Source organism: Tachysurus fulvidraco, chromosome 5, assembly GCF_022655615.1.
Source record: "Tachysurus fulvidraco isolate hzauxx_2018 chromosome 5, HZAU_PFXX_2.0, whole genome shotgun sequence".
NCBI classification, from domain to species: Eukaryota; Metazoa; Chordata; class Actinopteri; order Siluriformes; family Bagridae; genus Tachysurus; species Tachysurus fulvidraco.
The window spans coordinates 26,532,405-26,550,097 of NC_062522.1; the positions used below are offsets into that span (position 1 = coordinate 26,532,405).

The window sequence follows — 17,693 nt, forward strand, 5'->3', positions numbered from 1 at the left end:
TTTTGTGTGCTTTTTTTTTTTGCATCTTTTCCTGCATGATCCAGTGGTAGAGGTGCTGAAAATGCAAACACTCCACAGGAATATTAGAGGTTAAGATGTAAAAGATCACTGGGCAGTTAAGGGTAAAACTTTTATACCTGTAAACTGCTAGATGCTTATTATATACTGCATATTTTCTTTAGAAAATTGCTAGATAAAGCATTTGTGAAGTATGAATTTTAAACAATTGGATATGAGATTACATAACATCCCATAGAACTAGTATTCATCCTGAAAATGCACTGCATAATAATAATTAATATAAAATAATTCAGAACCTTTTTATCAAGTTAATTCCAATCTCAATCACCAACCTTTTTTTTTTTTTTTTGGATAACAAATATTTGTATTTTATTTCCTGGCACTTAAACAATATAAAGTAACACCTAAAAGTGAGGTGCAGTCTAAAGACAAAATTTTATGAAATGAAAGAAATAAAATACTGAAGCATATTTCAACAAGTATTAGACCTGATGTTACCACATTTGTGCTATTAAAATTCATTTATAGCTTTTTTGTGATTTAGGCTTGACTCATGACATGGATGTTTTAGTGCCACTGTATAAACAAATAAAAATAGAAGAAGAAAAAGGTTACTGTAACTGTAAGAGAAAGGAAGAAGAGGTGACCAAGATCACACCAGATCAGCGTGAGAAGCTAGAGAGATATCCTGCAGTCACAGATATGCTGAAGTCATTCAAAGCAAAATCCTCACACTTCTGTCAAAATCTGAACAGCTGTAACACTCAGAAATGTAGTTCATAATTAATAATAATTAGTCGTTCGTGCTACAGTGGTTAATGTCCTCTAAAGCTAAGACTTTTGATCATTTTGGTAATTTTGCAAAACATGCTAATAGAGCAGTGATATAAGCCACAGCTCATATTCCTTCAAAATGAGTGATGAAGATTAACAGTTTGTTTAGAAAAAAAAATCAACTGTTTATAAATTGTTTTCTAATTATGTTCTCTAATGTATTATGAATGACTTAGACAATGATGTTTTTATATAAACTCACAGATGTACTGACTGAAGTCTTTCAATGATTATATTTTTGAAGTTTAGTTATAGTCGGCTGGGACATGATCTTGATTTATGCTCTTCTATAATGTTTTCGGACATACTAAGAGGAGATGCCGTCTTCATGTGGTCTCTGAGTACAGACTGTCAGACTGTATATTTTCACACCAGTATAAGGATTATGTAGGTTCCCCTTTGAGTCTGGTTCCTCTTATGGTTTTTTCCTTTACCATCCAAGGGAGTTTTTCCTTGCCACTGTCACCCCAGTCACCTCAAACTTGCTCATTGGGGATAAATACAAACATATTTAAATATATCTAATATTATTTTTGAACTTCTGTATTATAGCGCTTATTAGCACTTAATGTGATCCCACCTATCGCGCGCGCGCCATTCATATGAAAATGACCTGAGCGGGCTATGCAAAAAAGATCAACGCCCCCAAACAATGCTATAAGAAGCACAAAGTTTTAACAGATTCATTCACTCGTGTAATCATACAAATTACACAAAAAGACAATATTTGCTTTTTACCTCATTTAAAAGTAGACATTTCAGGCTTTCATTAGACATATGTATTATGTTGGTGTGATAAGTATTGGCGGAGTTATCAGTTCATGTTTGTAACGTGTTTCAGGAAGATGGTCAAGGTGACAGAGATGTCTGAATGCACACCCTGGATATTTGCCAAAAGCACAGCGTTTTGTTGTTATTATGAAGGCAGTCAAATAAAAGTAGACACTTCACAGTTTCGAATGATGTATTACATGTGCGTGTATGATTATGAATGACGGAGTATTTTAAGTGGATTTCACGTTGAAGAGGAAAAAAGCACCAAAAACGCGCCGGCGAGAACAATAAAGAATAAATGTGTGCGCTGCAAGACAGTGCATGGTAAAAGACAGGACACACCGTGGAAATGCAAAACATGTAATGTTCCCTTGTGTGTTCAGTTAAATAGGAACTGTTTTGAACAATGGCATGACAACATTTAACAAATTTATATTTATATAAATATTTAATTTATATGTAAAGTATTTTTAGATGCACACCAAACTGTACATTTACAGCTGACATTTTGAATAATTGCATACAATTCTTGACTCTTGACTCTATTGTATTGTTCATGGTTTTTTTTAACATTGGTAAAATAAGTCTTATTTTGTCAAGTACAGATATAAATAAAATCTTAAGTCTTTTGTACTTCATTGTACACTATTTTATTACACTACAAGCAAAAGATTTTCTCTTTAAGTCTCCCCACATTCATTCTTTTGTTAACACAATCCAGACTAAGCCATTAGGGGGTTGGGCCTCCTCAGGTGTGAATCATCAATATTCATGACCATTGACCTTCCCTTGCATATTGCCTTTACACAACAAAAACTGTCTTGCAAAAGTTAAATCAATGTATTGTTTCATGTGAATGAGTGGGTAAAATGGTTTTCACATCTTTTTGTAGCAAATTATCAACTCTACAAGAGTAGAGAACTTTATTGTGTGTGAACAAATGTTTAGTATGTGTTTCTTGGCCTTATTTCAGCATCTTTTTCTTTCTTTTTTTTTTTTACTACCCACACATAAACATCATTTACTTAAAAATACAAACATGTACATACATTTTACTTACATAATATTGTAGCCCATTTTGTACTGAATACAATGTTATGTGATATTAGCCATTAATATGTTTTGAAATAACTGAAAAAAGACCAAATGTAAGAGCATGTCAGAACCTCTGCCAGTGTCCCAAAATGGTCAGACCCCAGGTTAATCTTTATATTAGCCTTTTGTTTTATGTGTATATTCTGTAAAGCTGCTTTGAGACAATGTCCATTGTAAAAGCGATATACAAATAAACTTGAATGTGAATTTGAAGGCAGATCTGCGTACATAAGGACAGGTGAGAGAGTCTGTATATTCCTACCTCTCTCTCTCTCACACACACACACACACGCACACACACACATACACATATGCACAGACACAAACACACATACACACACAAACACACATACACTCACACACACACACACAAACACACACTCATACACATATACACACAAACTCACATACACTCACACACAAATACACAAGTCATTTTTAGCGCCACATTCAGGTTTAAGTAGTCTGATGATGGTAGAAGGGGCGTGTCGGAGGCGTTGGCATGCGTGCAAGAATCAAGCTACACGATTGGTTACGTTACTTTCGTTTCGTCATCTTCCTGCGCCATAAGTATATAGTAACTTCACTGGAGCGGCGAGAAAAGAACATCAGACATAGCAAGAAGGTCATGCGAAAACATTAGTGTTTGTAATGTCTGAAACATGGCTTTATCCCACAGTTTTGTTGTGTATCTATGGCTTTTTCTCCAATCTCAGACCATCAGAGCCTTTTCTCACCGCCTTCCTGATTGGACCGGACAAAAACCTGACTGAGAGAGAGGTGAGTGCGCACGTGACTGAAGATGATGTAACTACAGACTACAAGATGAAACTGAATAAAAACATTTCACTGTGTTAAAGTCTGTAGTGTCCTCGCCATCCATCTGTCGGTTAATGCAACTTTTTTGTTTTATACATTCATTTGCATGAGATTTCATTGCTGTTTGAAAGTATTGAAGAGTGACACATGTAGAGTATCGTGTCTCATGTAGAGTATCGTGTCTCATGTAGAGTATCGTGTCTCATGTAGAGTATCGTGTCTCATGTAGAGTATCGTGTCTCATGTAGAGTATCGTGTCTCATGTAGAGTATCGTGTCTCATGTACAGTTGTACAGTATAGTCACTTGTACAGTATTGTACAGTATAGTGTCACTTGTACAGTATTGTACAGTATAGTGTCACTTGTACAGTATAGTGTCACTTGTACAGTATTGTATAGTGTCACTTGTACAGTATAGTGTCACTTGTACAGTATTGTACAGTATAGTGTCACTTGTACAGTATTGTATAGTGTCACTTGTACAGTATAGTGTCACTTGTACAGTATTGTACAGTATAGTGTCACATGTACAGTATTGTATAGTGTCACTTGTACAGTATAGTGTCACTTGTACAGTATTGTGTCACGTGTACAGTATTGTGTCACTTGTACAGTATTGTGTCACTTGTACAGTATTGTACAGTATAGTGTCACTTGTACAGTGTTGTATAGTGTCACTTGTACAGTATTGTACAGTATAGTGTCACTTGTACAGTATAGTGTCACTTGTACAGTATAGTGTCACTTGTACAGTATTGTACAGTATAGTGTCACTTGTACAGTATTGTACAGTATAGTGTCACTTGTACAGTATTGTGTCATAGTGGTTTTTGTTTATCTATCAGTAAATAATAAAAAAAAACACTAAAACAACTGGAGAGCGAAGTACAGTGGATGCCATATGCGTGCTTTCACGTGTGGTGAATCAACACTAAACTAAACGTGACAGTTGAAGCTGTAGTCAGCTCCATGGAACAGTGCGCCTTTATTGCCTAATTCTGGTTCACAAGACATAATCGTGTCCTCGTGCCCTGTTGTGTTTTAATCACTATAGCTCATAAGACGTTTATAAAGAAATTGTACCCTGAGGTAACACAAAAAATACACTGGCTTTACTTTAATAAAAGCACAATTTCATAACCAAATGAACACTGTGGTGAGTAAAAGATGTTTATTTGTTAAATAAATGTGTAAATGAATTGAAAGAAAAAGAAAACGAGTGATGCTTTAAATCACACCCTGATTGATGCTTTAAATCATGCCCTGACTGAGTGAAAACATTAGCTAAGTTTAACTAACACTATCTATCTATCTATCTATCTATCTGTCTGTCTGTCTGTCTGTCTGTCTGTCTGTCTCTGTCTGTATCTAAAATGTTAGCTAGCATGATAACTCTGTAACCAATTGAATGCTAATAACTTGACTTCTTGTGCATGTCTTGGGGCAAAATAAGTAGTCACAAAAAAATGGGCAAAATAAGTAGTCACAATGGCTTTGAATATCTAGATGAAAGAAAAATGCAAATAAATACAGAATTTTTGACATACACTTCAGATTATTTGCTGTTCAGAAAAATAGTAGTTATATGTTGAATTTTCTGGAATTTTCAAGTACAACAGCACCACCAGTGGTTTTGTAAGAGAAATGGACACACTGATGAGAAGGCGCGAGGCTGGGGCTGATTTTTTTTCAATTCCAGACTGTAAATTCCTGTAAAATCAGTGACTCATGATTACACACTGTGCAACACTCTCTAATATTCTTGTATGTTGAAATGTTCCAAGAATAAATCCCACAATCTGTACTAATTTAGAAGACATTTGTAAGATGTGGTGTTTTAAGCATAGTTGGCTCGTGAAAGCTTTTTCTTATGCAGAAAAGTCAGCGCCTGTAAACCCCTTTTCCACTACATAAGCAAAGCTGGGAGAGCTGAGCGCATAAAATGTCAATAATATGACACCTATAATATGATACCTTTTCTCAGTTGAATAAACAAATCATCCAGGTACTTGAAGTGCAATTCTTCCTGTGGGAATTTTTAACGTGTACACAGTACTCACAATATTTATACTAAAAATGGCCTAGAATAGTGCAGAAGTATGCAATCTGAGACGCATCTACAGGTATAACCAACTTAAACTAGATGGCTTATTTCATCTTTCCCTTTTTCCTGAAATCTTTAAACTAAAGTCAATTAATCAATGTATAAACAGAACAAAAGGACCTGGAAAACAGACCTGTTTTTTTGTTTTGTTTTTATTAAATCTAAAAGGGTTGCAGCTTTTCTGTTGATTTTGTTTGGCATTCAGAATAAACATGGCATGAATGTACATGTTTGGAGTATGGTTAGTATGGTTACTACTATGGCAAGATGGGGAATCTCTAAACAATGTTGTATGGGGAGCCAGTGCTGGTTCTGGAGTAATATTAAGAAGTAAGATTCTGAAGTAACATTAATATGACTTCATAAGCTTTGGAAGGAGTGTTAGGAGAAATAGGATGAGATCAGAAGGGTAGGTCAGTGTAAGAACTTTTTTTAAAGCATTTTAATGTTAAGAGAAATGGTGGAATCTAATCTAATATTTTTTGTCTAGGTTGTGAATGAGATCTATCCACTATGGACGTATTCCTACCTGGTCTTACTGTTTCCTGTTTTCCTGGCTACGGATTACCTCCGTTACAAGCCTGTGCTCATCCTCCAGGCAACCAGTTACATCATCACCTACGTGATGCTAGTGAAAGCCCAGGGTGTGCTGGCAATACAATTTCTAGAGTTCTTCTTTGGTGTGGCTACAGCCACTGAGATTGCGTACTATTCCTACATCTACAGTGTGGTCGAGCCGTCCAGCTACCAGAAAGTGACTGGTTTCTGCCGCAGCGTCACTCTGCTGGGATCCGCTGTAGGATCACTTATTGGACAGATACTGGTGTCAGTAGCCCATGTTCCGTTGCTTACCCTCAGCATCGTCACACTGTCCTCGTCCTGCGTGGCATTTCTGGCACCATGGTTTTTGCCCATGCCCTGCAAGAGCCTGTTTTTCCACCAGCGTGAGAGCAGACCTCAGGACAAGACGGCACAGGAGCTTGCTGATAAGTCAGAAGACTATGAGTGCAAAGTGCCACTTGGTGATAATGAAGGCACCAAGGTTGGTATTGTTTTATTACTCACTAGAACCTTTAATATGTAAGGAATAAAATATTATCTTTGAGAAAACAGTCAGTGACACAGTGCTGTGAATAACAGACCGAATGAACAGAGCTGCTTTATAGCAGTTAATCACCGCATGCTGAGCAGCTTTGAGCTCTGGGGTATGAGAATCTTTAGTCCTGATGATAACCTAAAACTTTCACAATACAATTTGAGATTTTGCTGTTATCAGCAGTTTTCCTGCTCAGAGTAAACATGGAGCTTCTTTTCTTTCTTAAGAACATGATTTCTGTGGCAGTGAGAGCTTGTACATCAGTTATTCTACTTTTTATTTATTTATTTATATTTTATTTATTATATATATTTTTTAACGGTTGTTATGTTGCGCTACTGAAAAATCTGACTGAAAGAACATCGAAGACCCTGAATGTGCTTTTATACGTCAATCATCAAGAAAAAATCTCAGCATGATACTTTTACTCATTGGTTTCACAGGAACTGAAATTAATTATGTAATTAAGTTAATTTTGTTGTTGCCTAATGACCAATTCTTGGGGGTTCAGTCATGTACCGGAGAACTGTAGCTGTTTGTTTTTTTAAACACTTAAATAACGTCTGTTATTTTGAGTAAATTATGTATTTATTCACTAGTTTAAGTGTTCAAACCAGAAAGGACCACTTCCACTTCCTTTTATGTACCTTAGGCTTTCCAGTGGCATAAACACACAGCGTACATTATTTTGTGGGCCACAAGATAACATTTTATTTTTCTGTCAGATCTTGAAGGAGAAACATGGTGGCACTGGAAGTCTTGTGGAGGTCTTGAAGAGTCTTGGAGCAGATTTTGTGAAGTGTTATTCCTGCCGCACTCTCCTGGCCTGGTCAGTGTGGTGGGCTTTGTCTACCTGTGGCTACTTCCAAGTGATAAATTACACCCAGGTTCTGTGGGAGAATATCCTGCCTTCAAAAGATTTTGAGATCTACAATGGTTATGTAGAGACCATATCCACATTGCTCGGTATGCCCACACTCTTTTACCAAGTTTGTCATAAACCAAAAATTCTTTTTATGACAATTTTTTTTCTTTTTTCCCCCAAGGTGCCCTTGCTGCTTTCTGTGTAGGATTGGTTAAGGTGCCATGGGCAGTGTGGGGGGAACTCGCACTCTGCATTTTCTCCATCGTCATTGCCGTAGCTGTGTACGTGATGGACACAGTCAGGAATATCTGGGTGTGCTACACTGCTTACGTGATCTTCCGGGCCACCTACATGTTGCTCATCACTATAGCAACGTAAGATTGAGCTCAATCTTTGTCAGCTGTCTTGTTTTATGCAGATCTTCAGTTTACATTTCTGAACACCCACCCCACCCCACCCCACACCTTAAAAAAAAAACGGAATACAATGCTTAAACCCTAAGGTTATTGCACCATTTTTGTGATCACTATTGACTGTATACTGTGGTAATGAATACCACTGTATTACACTGTAAATATTATATAATATTACATATTAAATAATATGTTTGAACCTAAACTAAGAAAAATATGCATTTATACACAGTTTTGAAAAACTGCTAAATGTTAAGACAAATCCACTTAGACAGACTACTTTAAAACCTTCATAACAATTTCCCTAATTGAATAATTACATACTTGGACTTTAATGCTTTCCTACGTGAAGTTTAAATTTTCCCCTATTTTCACGCCTTTTTTTTTGCAGGTTCCAGATTGCCACTAATCTAAGTATGAAGAGATATGCCTTAGTGTTTGGCGTGAACACATTCGTGGCTTTACTGCTACAAACGCTGCTTACTCTGATTGTGGTCGACTCTGCTGGCTTGGGCCTTGATATTTTTCCCCAGGTAAAAGAAGAAGAACGTCAAAATTGCATATACATTATACATGATATTCCTTGACTTCTGGTGAACTTATAATATAAACTCAAGTTTCTGATTGCAAAGCGTACAAATACACTTGTATGCAAATGCTAAGATACCACAGGCCAAATCTCATACACTAAATAGCCAAAAGTACATGGACAACCGAATGTTTGGGATTCAGTTAGACACATAAAGCGTTTTTGTTAATCATTGTGGCACAAACATGCTGCAAATAGCTAACATGTTTCTTGTTCCTTCTGCAGTTCCTGATCTACGGTAGTTATTTTGCTGCAATCGCAGTGATCTTCCTCATTGCTGGGTTGTATAAAGTGGTTACAGGCCGTAGTGCTGCTGATGGTGTAAAAACTGAGAGCGCAGACACTGAACAGCAAACAGACTCCTCCTCTTCAGAGACTCACATCCCCTAAGACAGCAGTATGAAATAATTCCTGATCAATACTTTCAGCACTTTTCACTCAAACAAGGTTATTTATTAAAAGCGTGATGTATTGTAAAAGCACTAATAATGGAGTAGAGGCTAGATTTAGTGCTGTGTGTAGTTTCAGCAATAACAAAGCAAACACATGTAGACTATGATTACTGTTTATAGTTAGAAAGAAAGAGCTAAAGAACAAGACAGCAAAGAAACAAGACCAAAATTTGTAATTCATTATACACGGAAAGGTGGCCAGATAAGTGTGTTGATGGTTGTGTGTGGAAGTACATTTAGTGTTGTGTAGAAGGTCATTATCAGCAATTAATTAATCATTTGGACCTAGCAAATTATTGCACTGAACTCCAAAATTACTGTAGCTGGATATTTCACTGTATGAAAAAGTTCAACAACTCCTTTCTAAACACAGTCCATCTCTGCTTCTGTAGAGGATCCTCTGTTTCCTGTGTGTTTATAGAAATCTTTTTTTTTTCTTCTCTCTATCTCGCGTCTTCAAAGTCTGATGCAACTCAAAAGCAAGAACAGAAGCCCCATTATGAAACACTACAACGTGTAAATTGTCTTCGACATAGTGATTCAAAAAATGTCACCACTATTACCACACTTGATTTGTCTCTAACGTCGTGGAAAATGAAGGACCTCTATACATGCTGCATCCTTGTTTCTTGCTCCAAACTGTTTGCTCTTTCACCAAAAACTTCAAGTGATTTAGAAAAGGAGGAATTGTTGCCAGTAAAAACTGAATCACTGTATGTAGTCACATTATGTTACGGTTACACATCAGAAGGTAACTCATCTCGTCACGCAGTCATTGTAGATGATATCAAGAGTGAGGTACAGAAGGAATTTTATTGAACTGGACCTTCACATACATATAGTGCTGTCCAAAAGTCTTGAGTACATGCAAAGAAGTGCAGTAAAGGAAATGTAATAAAATTCTTTTTATTACATGAACAAACTGCTATAAAGAGCAGTATACAATAACAATCTATTAAAGCTAATGTATTAATGTGACAAGCCAATTTTAAAAAAATCAGTTTTTATAAGGAATTTAGCTGGTACATATTAAAGAGTAAAATATTACTGTTCTTTACTGGCATTCAAACAGTTTTCTGTAATTTTTTCTTTTCTTTTGGAAATTACTAACGTGCAACAGTCATGAAACGCACAACAAAATGTGTACTAAAGGTATAGGATGCCAAAACTTTTGCACAGCACTGTATTTTAGTTGAATATCCATGCTGTACAATGGACACTATTTGAAGTGCCTTTTCTTTTTTTTAAACATTTTTTAATGCTTTTTTTTTTTAAATTACTGTATCATGTGCTAGTGTGATTGTGTTTTTGTTTTTGTTTTTCCTTCAGAGACTTTTCTTTAAGTTAATTGAGAAATTAGGGCATTTGTTTGCAGTCCACAGAACAGATTTTCATCTTTTTCTTCTTTCTTTTCTTTATATTTGTCTTAGTCATTCTTGGGTTCGTATGAAGTACAGGCACTGTGATTGCGTAAAATGTGCTGTAAGTGTCAACCGCTGGCGGTTGCCAAATAATGAGCTCTAGAATGCTGCAGTTCTTGCTTGACTTGCTTCATTTCAGTATTTAAATTGAAGGTAGATGATTTTCGGACAGCTATAACCTCTGCAATACACGTCCTTTATCTGTCAATATATTCTTCCTCTCTGTCATTAACTAGAGGCTAAATATTTTGGTAAGTCACACAGAAATCCGCTTGCTCTCATTTTTATTGGTTGCCTATCAGTTTCAGTACAAGGTTATCTTGGCATATGGCACAGTTACAGGTTGAGATTATATTAAAGCACAAAGTTACAATCAGTTATGTTTAGTTGTTTCCACTTGCAGTCCCTGGTGGTCTAGCAGCTCTCGTGGCTGGGGATTGATTCTCAGGCAGGGAACTGACCCAGTCTGTTAGGGGGGGTTAACTCTCAACCCAAGCCTGGATAAAATGACAGGGTTGTGTTGCCTTAGGGGGAAAAAAAACCTTGTATAAAACCTGTGCCAAAATCAAACATGTGGATCGGAAGATCCGATGTAGTGATCCCAAACAAATAGCGACCGAAGGAAAAAAAAATTATATTTCTAGATGTTCATATGAGATTTGTAGGATTCATCTGTGCAGGCTGGATCAAGAACAGACCGAATCTACACAACTACACAGCTTTATCCACAGTGCTTTAATGCTTGTAGGATTGTAACAGACACCAGTCTGGCTAATGATCTCTCAAACATTTTATAATGTGGTGCGTCCTTCATCTCTGTAATCCGTCTCTTTTCATCCTCAAGCTCTGACTTGTTATATTTGCACTGTTACTGCACCAGCTCCTTACAGGCAGACGCTGTGTAGTGAAACCGTATGGATAACTTGCCTGTGTTCTGAGAGAATGCATTCTAATGTGAATCTACTGTATGGAAAACTAAACCACTACGCAATCAATGAACTATGTACGATCCTTAAAGCTCTGAATAGTTAAAAACCTTCAAAAAGAGCAGTATTGTATATTTAGTTAGGTTATGTATTGCAATTGCACATACTGTATATGATTGATTATTAATCATGATCATACCATCAGCACTTAGAAGCCCCAAAGCCTTGTACTTGTCCTTAATTTTGTAACTTTACGGCATTTAGGGCGATCTTGAATATTGCTGTGCTCAAATCGTCTTTTGTTTGTAAAGTGTCTTTTGTTTTGAAGTCATTTTAGATGTGAAAATTTGGAATTTATTTGAACTATAAAAACAAATTGTAATATTTAATTAACATTCTCTTTAATGTCATTATTTGTCATATATTGTCATTTATTTTAAAACCAGATAGTCCTGATTATTCACTCTTATTCTACGCCTCTACATTTCTGTTTACATTGAATAAATTAGTATGCATTTGTTTAATTTTTTTAATCATTTTTAGACTGTTATTAAATTAGAATTTTTCAATAGTAAAGTTTCTGTTTAAGAAATATGCTCATGGTTTTGTGTTTTCTTGAGATAAACCTGGGAGAAAACCCATGTGGCCATGGTGAGAACATGTATACACATTCCATACAACATAACTGAATTTTATTCAAATAAATATTAGACCAGTTATGATGAGGGTCAGAAGTGTTGCAGAAAACAAACTGCATAGCATGGGACAGTCTTCTCCCCCACCCCCTCTCAGTTAATCAGTGCATCCTCCATCGCTGCCTACTTAGTTTCCTGTCCTTTATTTCTGCACTCCATCGCTACATCTGACAGAGGGCAGCACGACACAGCAAGTCCTTCTGATTCGTTCCAATTCCCCAACAATGTAACAAATATTATTTAAAACAGCCATATTTAATATAGTTTGATTTTCAGTCTGTTAAATTCATTGTCCCGATAAAGACAGTAATTAACAAATGAGTAACACAATTATTTATTTAAACCACTGTTGTAAAAAACTTTAAAAAACAAGAATACATTCAAAGTACATAATTCATTTATTTCTATTCAGTATGTACTTCATCCTGGACAGGGTTTTATCAGATCCAGAGAATATTCCACTGGCTACAAAGCAGTAACACACCTTGAATTGGACATCAGCTACATCATTACAGGGCACCATTTGCACACCATGACACTTAAGCGGATATTAGTGTAGCCAATACGCTTACCAGCATGTTGTTGGAAAAAAACAGAAACCAGAGGAAAACCATACAGTCATGTGAAGAAGAAGCACATACTCTACACCTGAGTTCAGGCTTGACACAGGAACCCTGGAGCTGTGAGACGCCAGCGTACCTGAACCTTTTAAATTACACTAAATTGTAATTCTTATAACACTGATAGTAATAATTCAACTACTGAAAAAGAGAAAGGCCTCAGAAATATAAGAGTAACGCTACAGAGTACAACCATAGTGTTATCTTAGTCACAAATTTATCAAAGTCTAGCTGCTTTCTGCACCTTAGGGTTGAAGAAGAAAAAAAATCAATGGTCACTGAGGCTTCAAAGGGAAGTATTTTTCTTCTTTTTCTACTGGGTTAGTAACCATAGCCATGATGATAGCCTTCATGATATTCTTCATGGTGACCGTAATCTTCTTCAGGACAGCGCATGCCCAGTGACTGCTGGATGGCCATCTCCTGCCTGCGCAGCTGCATGGAGTCGATCAGTTCGTAGATGATGGACATGGACCACATGGGTGACGGGTACCAGGACTTCACGTTACCGTCTTTGCCCACCAGCAACATGGAGAAATAATCCGCACTGACCTGGAAGTAATTTCTAATGTCATGCACTAGGGAGGCAGAAAGGTCCTCCCGCTCCACCGTTGCACTTCCTGTGATATTGAATAGGAAAGAACATGAAGGAAATGTAACAAGCATCATTTACAAAGCACACTTTATAAAGATCTGCACATGTATGCAGTTATCCAATCAGCAGCAATGCAATGCATAATATCATGCAGTCAAGAGCTTCAGTTAATGTTCCTAACAAACTATACTAACTATACATTGCCTCTGAATGTTGGTTTAGTCTACAGAATTTCAGAAGCTGCTGATCTCCTGGCACAACAGTCTCTAGAATTTACACAGTTCACACAGATTGATGCAAAAACACCAAAGACATCCAGTGAGCATTAGTCATACAAGCAGAAATGAGAAGTTCAGAGGAAAATAACCAAAGTATTTCAAGTGGACAGGAAGTCTATGGTAACACAGGCACTCTCTACACCCATGGAGAGTAGAAAAGCATCTCAGAACACACAACAACTCAGAATTAAAAGCTATAAAAGACCACATCTCCTGAGATTATAATGAGCACAGGCTCACACCAGTAAACAGTTAAAAACATATGAAATAAAAGTCACCTGGTATGACAAATCTTGATTTCTGAGTTGAATCCAGGATCTCAACCTACCATATGTCAACAGTTCAGTTTGCAGCTTGCTGGTATAATTATGTGGGAAATGTTTTCTTGGTACACATATACAGTGTGCACCCTGCAGCGGATAGTGAGGACAGCTGAGAAGATCATTGGAGTCTCTCTTTCCTCCTACATTTACACCACATGCTGCATCCGCAAAGCCAACAGCATTGTGCATGACCCCACACACCCCTCACACACACTCTTTACACTCCTGCAGTCTGCAAAAAGGTACCGAAGCATTCAAGCCCTCACGACCAGACTGTGTAACAGTTTCTTCCCACAAGCCATCAGACTCCTTAATAACTGAACTGTACTGAGCACAACACACACATGCACACATCAACTGTATGGACTGCACAGACCTACACCAAATACATACTCTTCCAATATGCATCCATGAACCTGTTTACATGCTGTTTTTGCACACTCATTTTGCTCTGCACATACTGTCTCACATTTCAGTCGTTTTGCACAATACTTTACATTACTTCAGGTTACTGCTGCTATAACACTGGGTTCATTCTAGTATTACTGCACGCAATATTGTTGAACATACAGTATTTACAGTATTCGGCACTGTTTCTGTTTATTGTCTTTGTGTATTGTCTTTTTTGTATCGTCTTGTAATTTTTTGTCTGCAACAGCTATATATGGTTGAAATGACAATAAAAGCTTCTTGACTTGATTAGCACACAGACTTTCATCCTTTAAATGCTACAGTCTATCTGAGCATGTTTGCTGACCATGTGCAAACCCTTTATGGCCACAATTTTCCCATCTTTTTATGGCTATTTTCAGCATAAATAATGTTGCCTTGGCACAAAGCACAAGTTATCTCAAACTAGTTTGTTGAACTTGACGATAAGCTGAGTATATTTTAACAGCTTATAGTACAGTCAGGAATGGGGTAAAATGAGAGATTTGCAGCATGAATGTGCAGATGATAAATATGTAGTACTTATGGGACATGATCATGTCAACATGAACCACAATCTCCATATAATGTTTCCAACATCTTGTGGAATCCATAACATAAAAAACTGGGAGCAAAAGGGGTCCTAACCACTTTAAATGTAGTGTCACTAATAAAGTGTCTGAGTAATTGTACAACAGAAATGCACACAATTAACCACTGCAACGCCTTCGAGTCTTTATCTAAATCTAAACCTGGAACTTGGGTAATAATTGGGTTAAAAGATTACTGGACAGTGCCATCTATTGGCTTCATTTGTCCATCAGAACAGTGAACATTTTGCCTTGGTGTGGATTCTATGGGATACTGAAAGGTTGTCCCTTTCCTCTTCATACCAAAACTGCAGAGAGTATATCAGTGAACCGTGCAGTATACTGAAGCATTGTAACTGCTTGTTAACTGGCAAAATTCACAAGTGAAACTGAATAGCCAGTTCCAATACTAGCATCATGAACCTCCATCCAGCCATCAATCCATCCGTCCATCCATCCAATTTCTGAACCCCTTATCCAAAACAGGGTACTGCAGAGCACAATCACACACTTATACACCAAGTCACACATTACAGACAATTAGAGATGCCAATCACCCTACTACACATGTCGTTGGAGTACTCAAAGCAGATCCTAAAGCATGGCAGAAACATGCAAGCTCATAAGCTTGCATACAGAAATTAAACCCCCAAAACTGTGAAGCAAACATCAACAAAAATACTGCCATTTATTTATTTAAATTACCTTTGGACATAAATAAAGCAATCAGTGTAGGTCATTAACATTGGAACAAATAATAATTAATGTGGCAACTTAATTAGCTTCTTTTCTTTAAAATACATATTATTTTATTTATTATGACATCATAGTGGTATAATATCAGTACAAGTCACCTCTCTTACCATTGATTGGATAGAGCTCCAAGACTCCACCCATGTCCTCCATGGCTCTCCCGGCCAGCTTTAACACAGACATGTGACGCAGCCCTGATGCACGAGAGAAGATACACGGGTCATTTCAAATATTACAACAATGTGATCTCATAGATTGGAAGTAAAGATCTCTAATGACTTTTTTTTATTTCATTTTATACATAATTTCATTTTGTAAATAAGCTCCTAAAGGAAACCATCTTCATTTCATTAGTGACCTCAACTGCGCAATTGTACAAATGGTGACTTCTTCACAACAAACAAGATATAATAAAGCCAGTAAAAGCAACCAAAACACTTTTCTTCAATAAGGCCGTTTGGGTAACACCCCTGGCAAACACAGCAAACTAAAATGGCAACAGTACACATGTACAGTAATTGGCAGAAGGAGAGTAAATTCCCTTAGGGAATGTTTGCAGATGTCCTTTATAGTATTTAAAGAAAGCATCTTACCAAGTGAGTCAGGAAATGCAGAAAAAGCCAAGAAAAAAACAAAATAAAGCCTTGACTATTTAGCATCAGTGTTTCTCATTCAATGTAAAATGCTGCACACTGTAGTGTTTTCTCCGGTTATCTGATAATAGCCAGTTGCCAGGTAATTGAGTTTAAGTTTGTGTTTGTGTTTAAGCAGAGAAAACTCTAAATTGTGCAATGCAGGTGTTCTCTTACACCAGAACTAGAAAACGCTACCGTATGTCGCACTAATGTAACAGACAACAAACCAAAAATACCATTTCTAGACAGAGAGACTGATACAGCTAAAGCTTAATGACATTTATTGAACACAAAATGACCATATTAAAGGCAACACTGGCTTATACTTTTAACCCTATGATCACACTGTATGTTTGTTTCGTTCTTTCTCTTTTTTTTAGGTAAGAAACAGTAGTATGTTATTATTATGAAATGAAATTGTAGCTCTGTGTAATTCTCGTTTTTTCTCGGGTTTTAACGGGAATTTAACGGTTATTTTGCTCTCACCCAAGTTGCAGGCCTGACTGGTCAGGGCATGGAGCTGCTGCTGATAAGCCCACTCCTCTTCATCAGGGGTGGAGATAATGAGCAGCCTTCGTCTCCAGCGAAACCTTGAACAACAATGAGATATACACACTCAAGCCAAATTTATATTGTAAGCAATGTGTGATCCAAATGTTACATCACAAAGATAATTTTCATTTAATAACCACTATACAGTCAAACACAAATATTTAGAATTTTACAGAAAAAAAGGGATGTGGGTGTATCTTCCATTGAAACAACAGTCTACAACATAAGGGAAAAATTAAGCAAAAAACCCCCAAAACTTTTTCTTGCCACAACCCGCTCTATACAGACAAGGATGGGTCTAACCTTTGCTAGAGCATATTTATATTATATTCGAAACAGAACTGGTTTTAAAGTGATTTTGACTTTACAAACATTTGCACTTAACAGTATAGTACATTTGGGTCGTAGAATCTTGTATAATGCAGAATCTTGTATAATACAAACAGCAAATAATTAAGTTAATGATCATATAGTGTCATTAAAAACCACTAGAAACCTAGAGAGGAAATTCTCCAGCGTTCTGGACTTGTCTTCTTTCTTGCAAGCAATTCCAAACTTCCTTTGAAGCTCCATCTCTTTGAGGCGTGTTGAGAATGTGTCGATGTAGTCAAACACTGCCTTCATGATAATAGGTACTTCATACTGTTGCTGTGGCACAAAACAGGCAAATCATTCAACTGTAAATGATTTGTGAATCTCTCAATTCTACTCTGGCTGATTAGCGATAAAAGAAAACAAACCTTCACTTTCATGTCAAAGTCGGTCAGCACCATGTAGAAGTCATTGTAAACCATGCCAAGCCCCTTCCGGAAG

The 17,693-nt window shown here is 36.9% G+C and overlaps 2 protein-coding genes across 2 annotated transcripts in view; one reads left to right on the plus strand and one right to left on the minus strand.

Annotated features, from left to right (window-relative positions):
- Positions 1 to 3,284: 3,284 nt before the first annotated feature.
- slc19a2 (solute carrier family 19 member 2) lies at positions 3,285 to 12,004 on the plus strand. The gene is made up of 6 exons (XM_027133658.2): positions 3,285 to 3,504; positions 6,139 to 6,690; positions 7,470 to 7,710; positions 7,791 to 7,983; positions 8,414 to 8,555; positions 8,837 to 12,004. The coding sequence occupies exons 1-6, from the start codon at positions 3,376 to 3,378 to the stop codon at positions 8,999 to 9,001; spliced, it is 1,422 nt and encodes a 473-aa protein (XP_026989459.1). The 5' UTR covers positions 3,285 to 3,375; the 3' UTR covers positions 9,002 to 12,004.
- Positions 12,005 to 12,423: 419 nt separating this feature from the next.
- The window catches only part of ccdc80l1 (coiled-coil domain containing 80 like 1), a 7,994-nt gene continuing 2,724 nt past the window's right edge, over positions 12,424 to 17,693 (minus strand). Inside the window, exons 4-8 of the mRNA XM_027133683.2 lie at positions 17,621 to 17,693; positions 17,377 to 17,528; positions 16,815 to 16,918; positions 15,804 to 15,887; positions 12,424 to 13,345 (exon numbers count right to left, since the gene is read on the minus strand). The exon at positions 17,621 to 17,693 is cut by the window's right edge and continues 64 nt beyond it. Of these exons, the coding sequence (XP_026989484.2) occupies positions 13,047 to 13,345; positions 15,804 to 15,887; positions 16,815 to 16,918; positions 17,377 to 17,528; positions 17,621 to 17,693 (712 nt within the window). The 3' untranslated portion in view covers positions 12,424 to 13,046. The remainder of the gene's footprint in view (positions 13,346 to 15,803; positions 15,888 to 16,814; positions 16,919 to 17,376; positions 17,529 to 17,620) is intronic.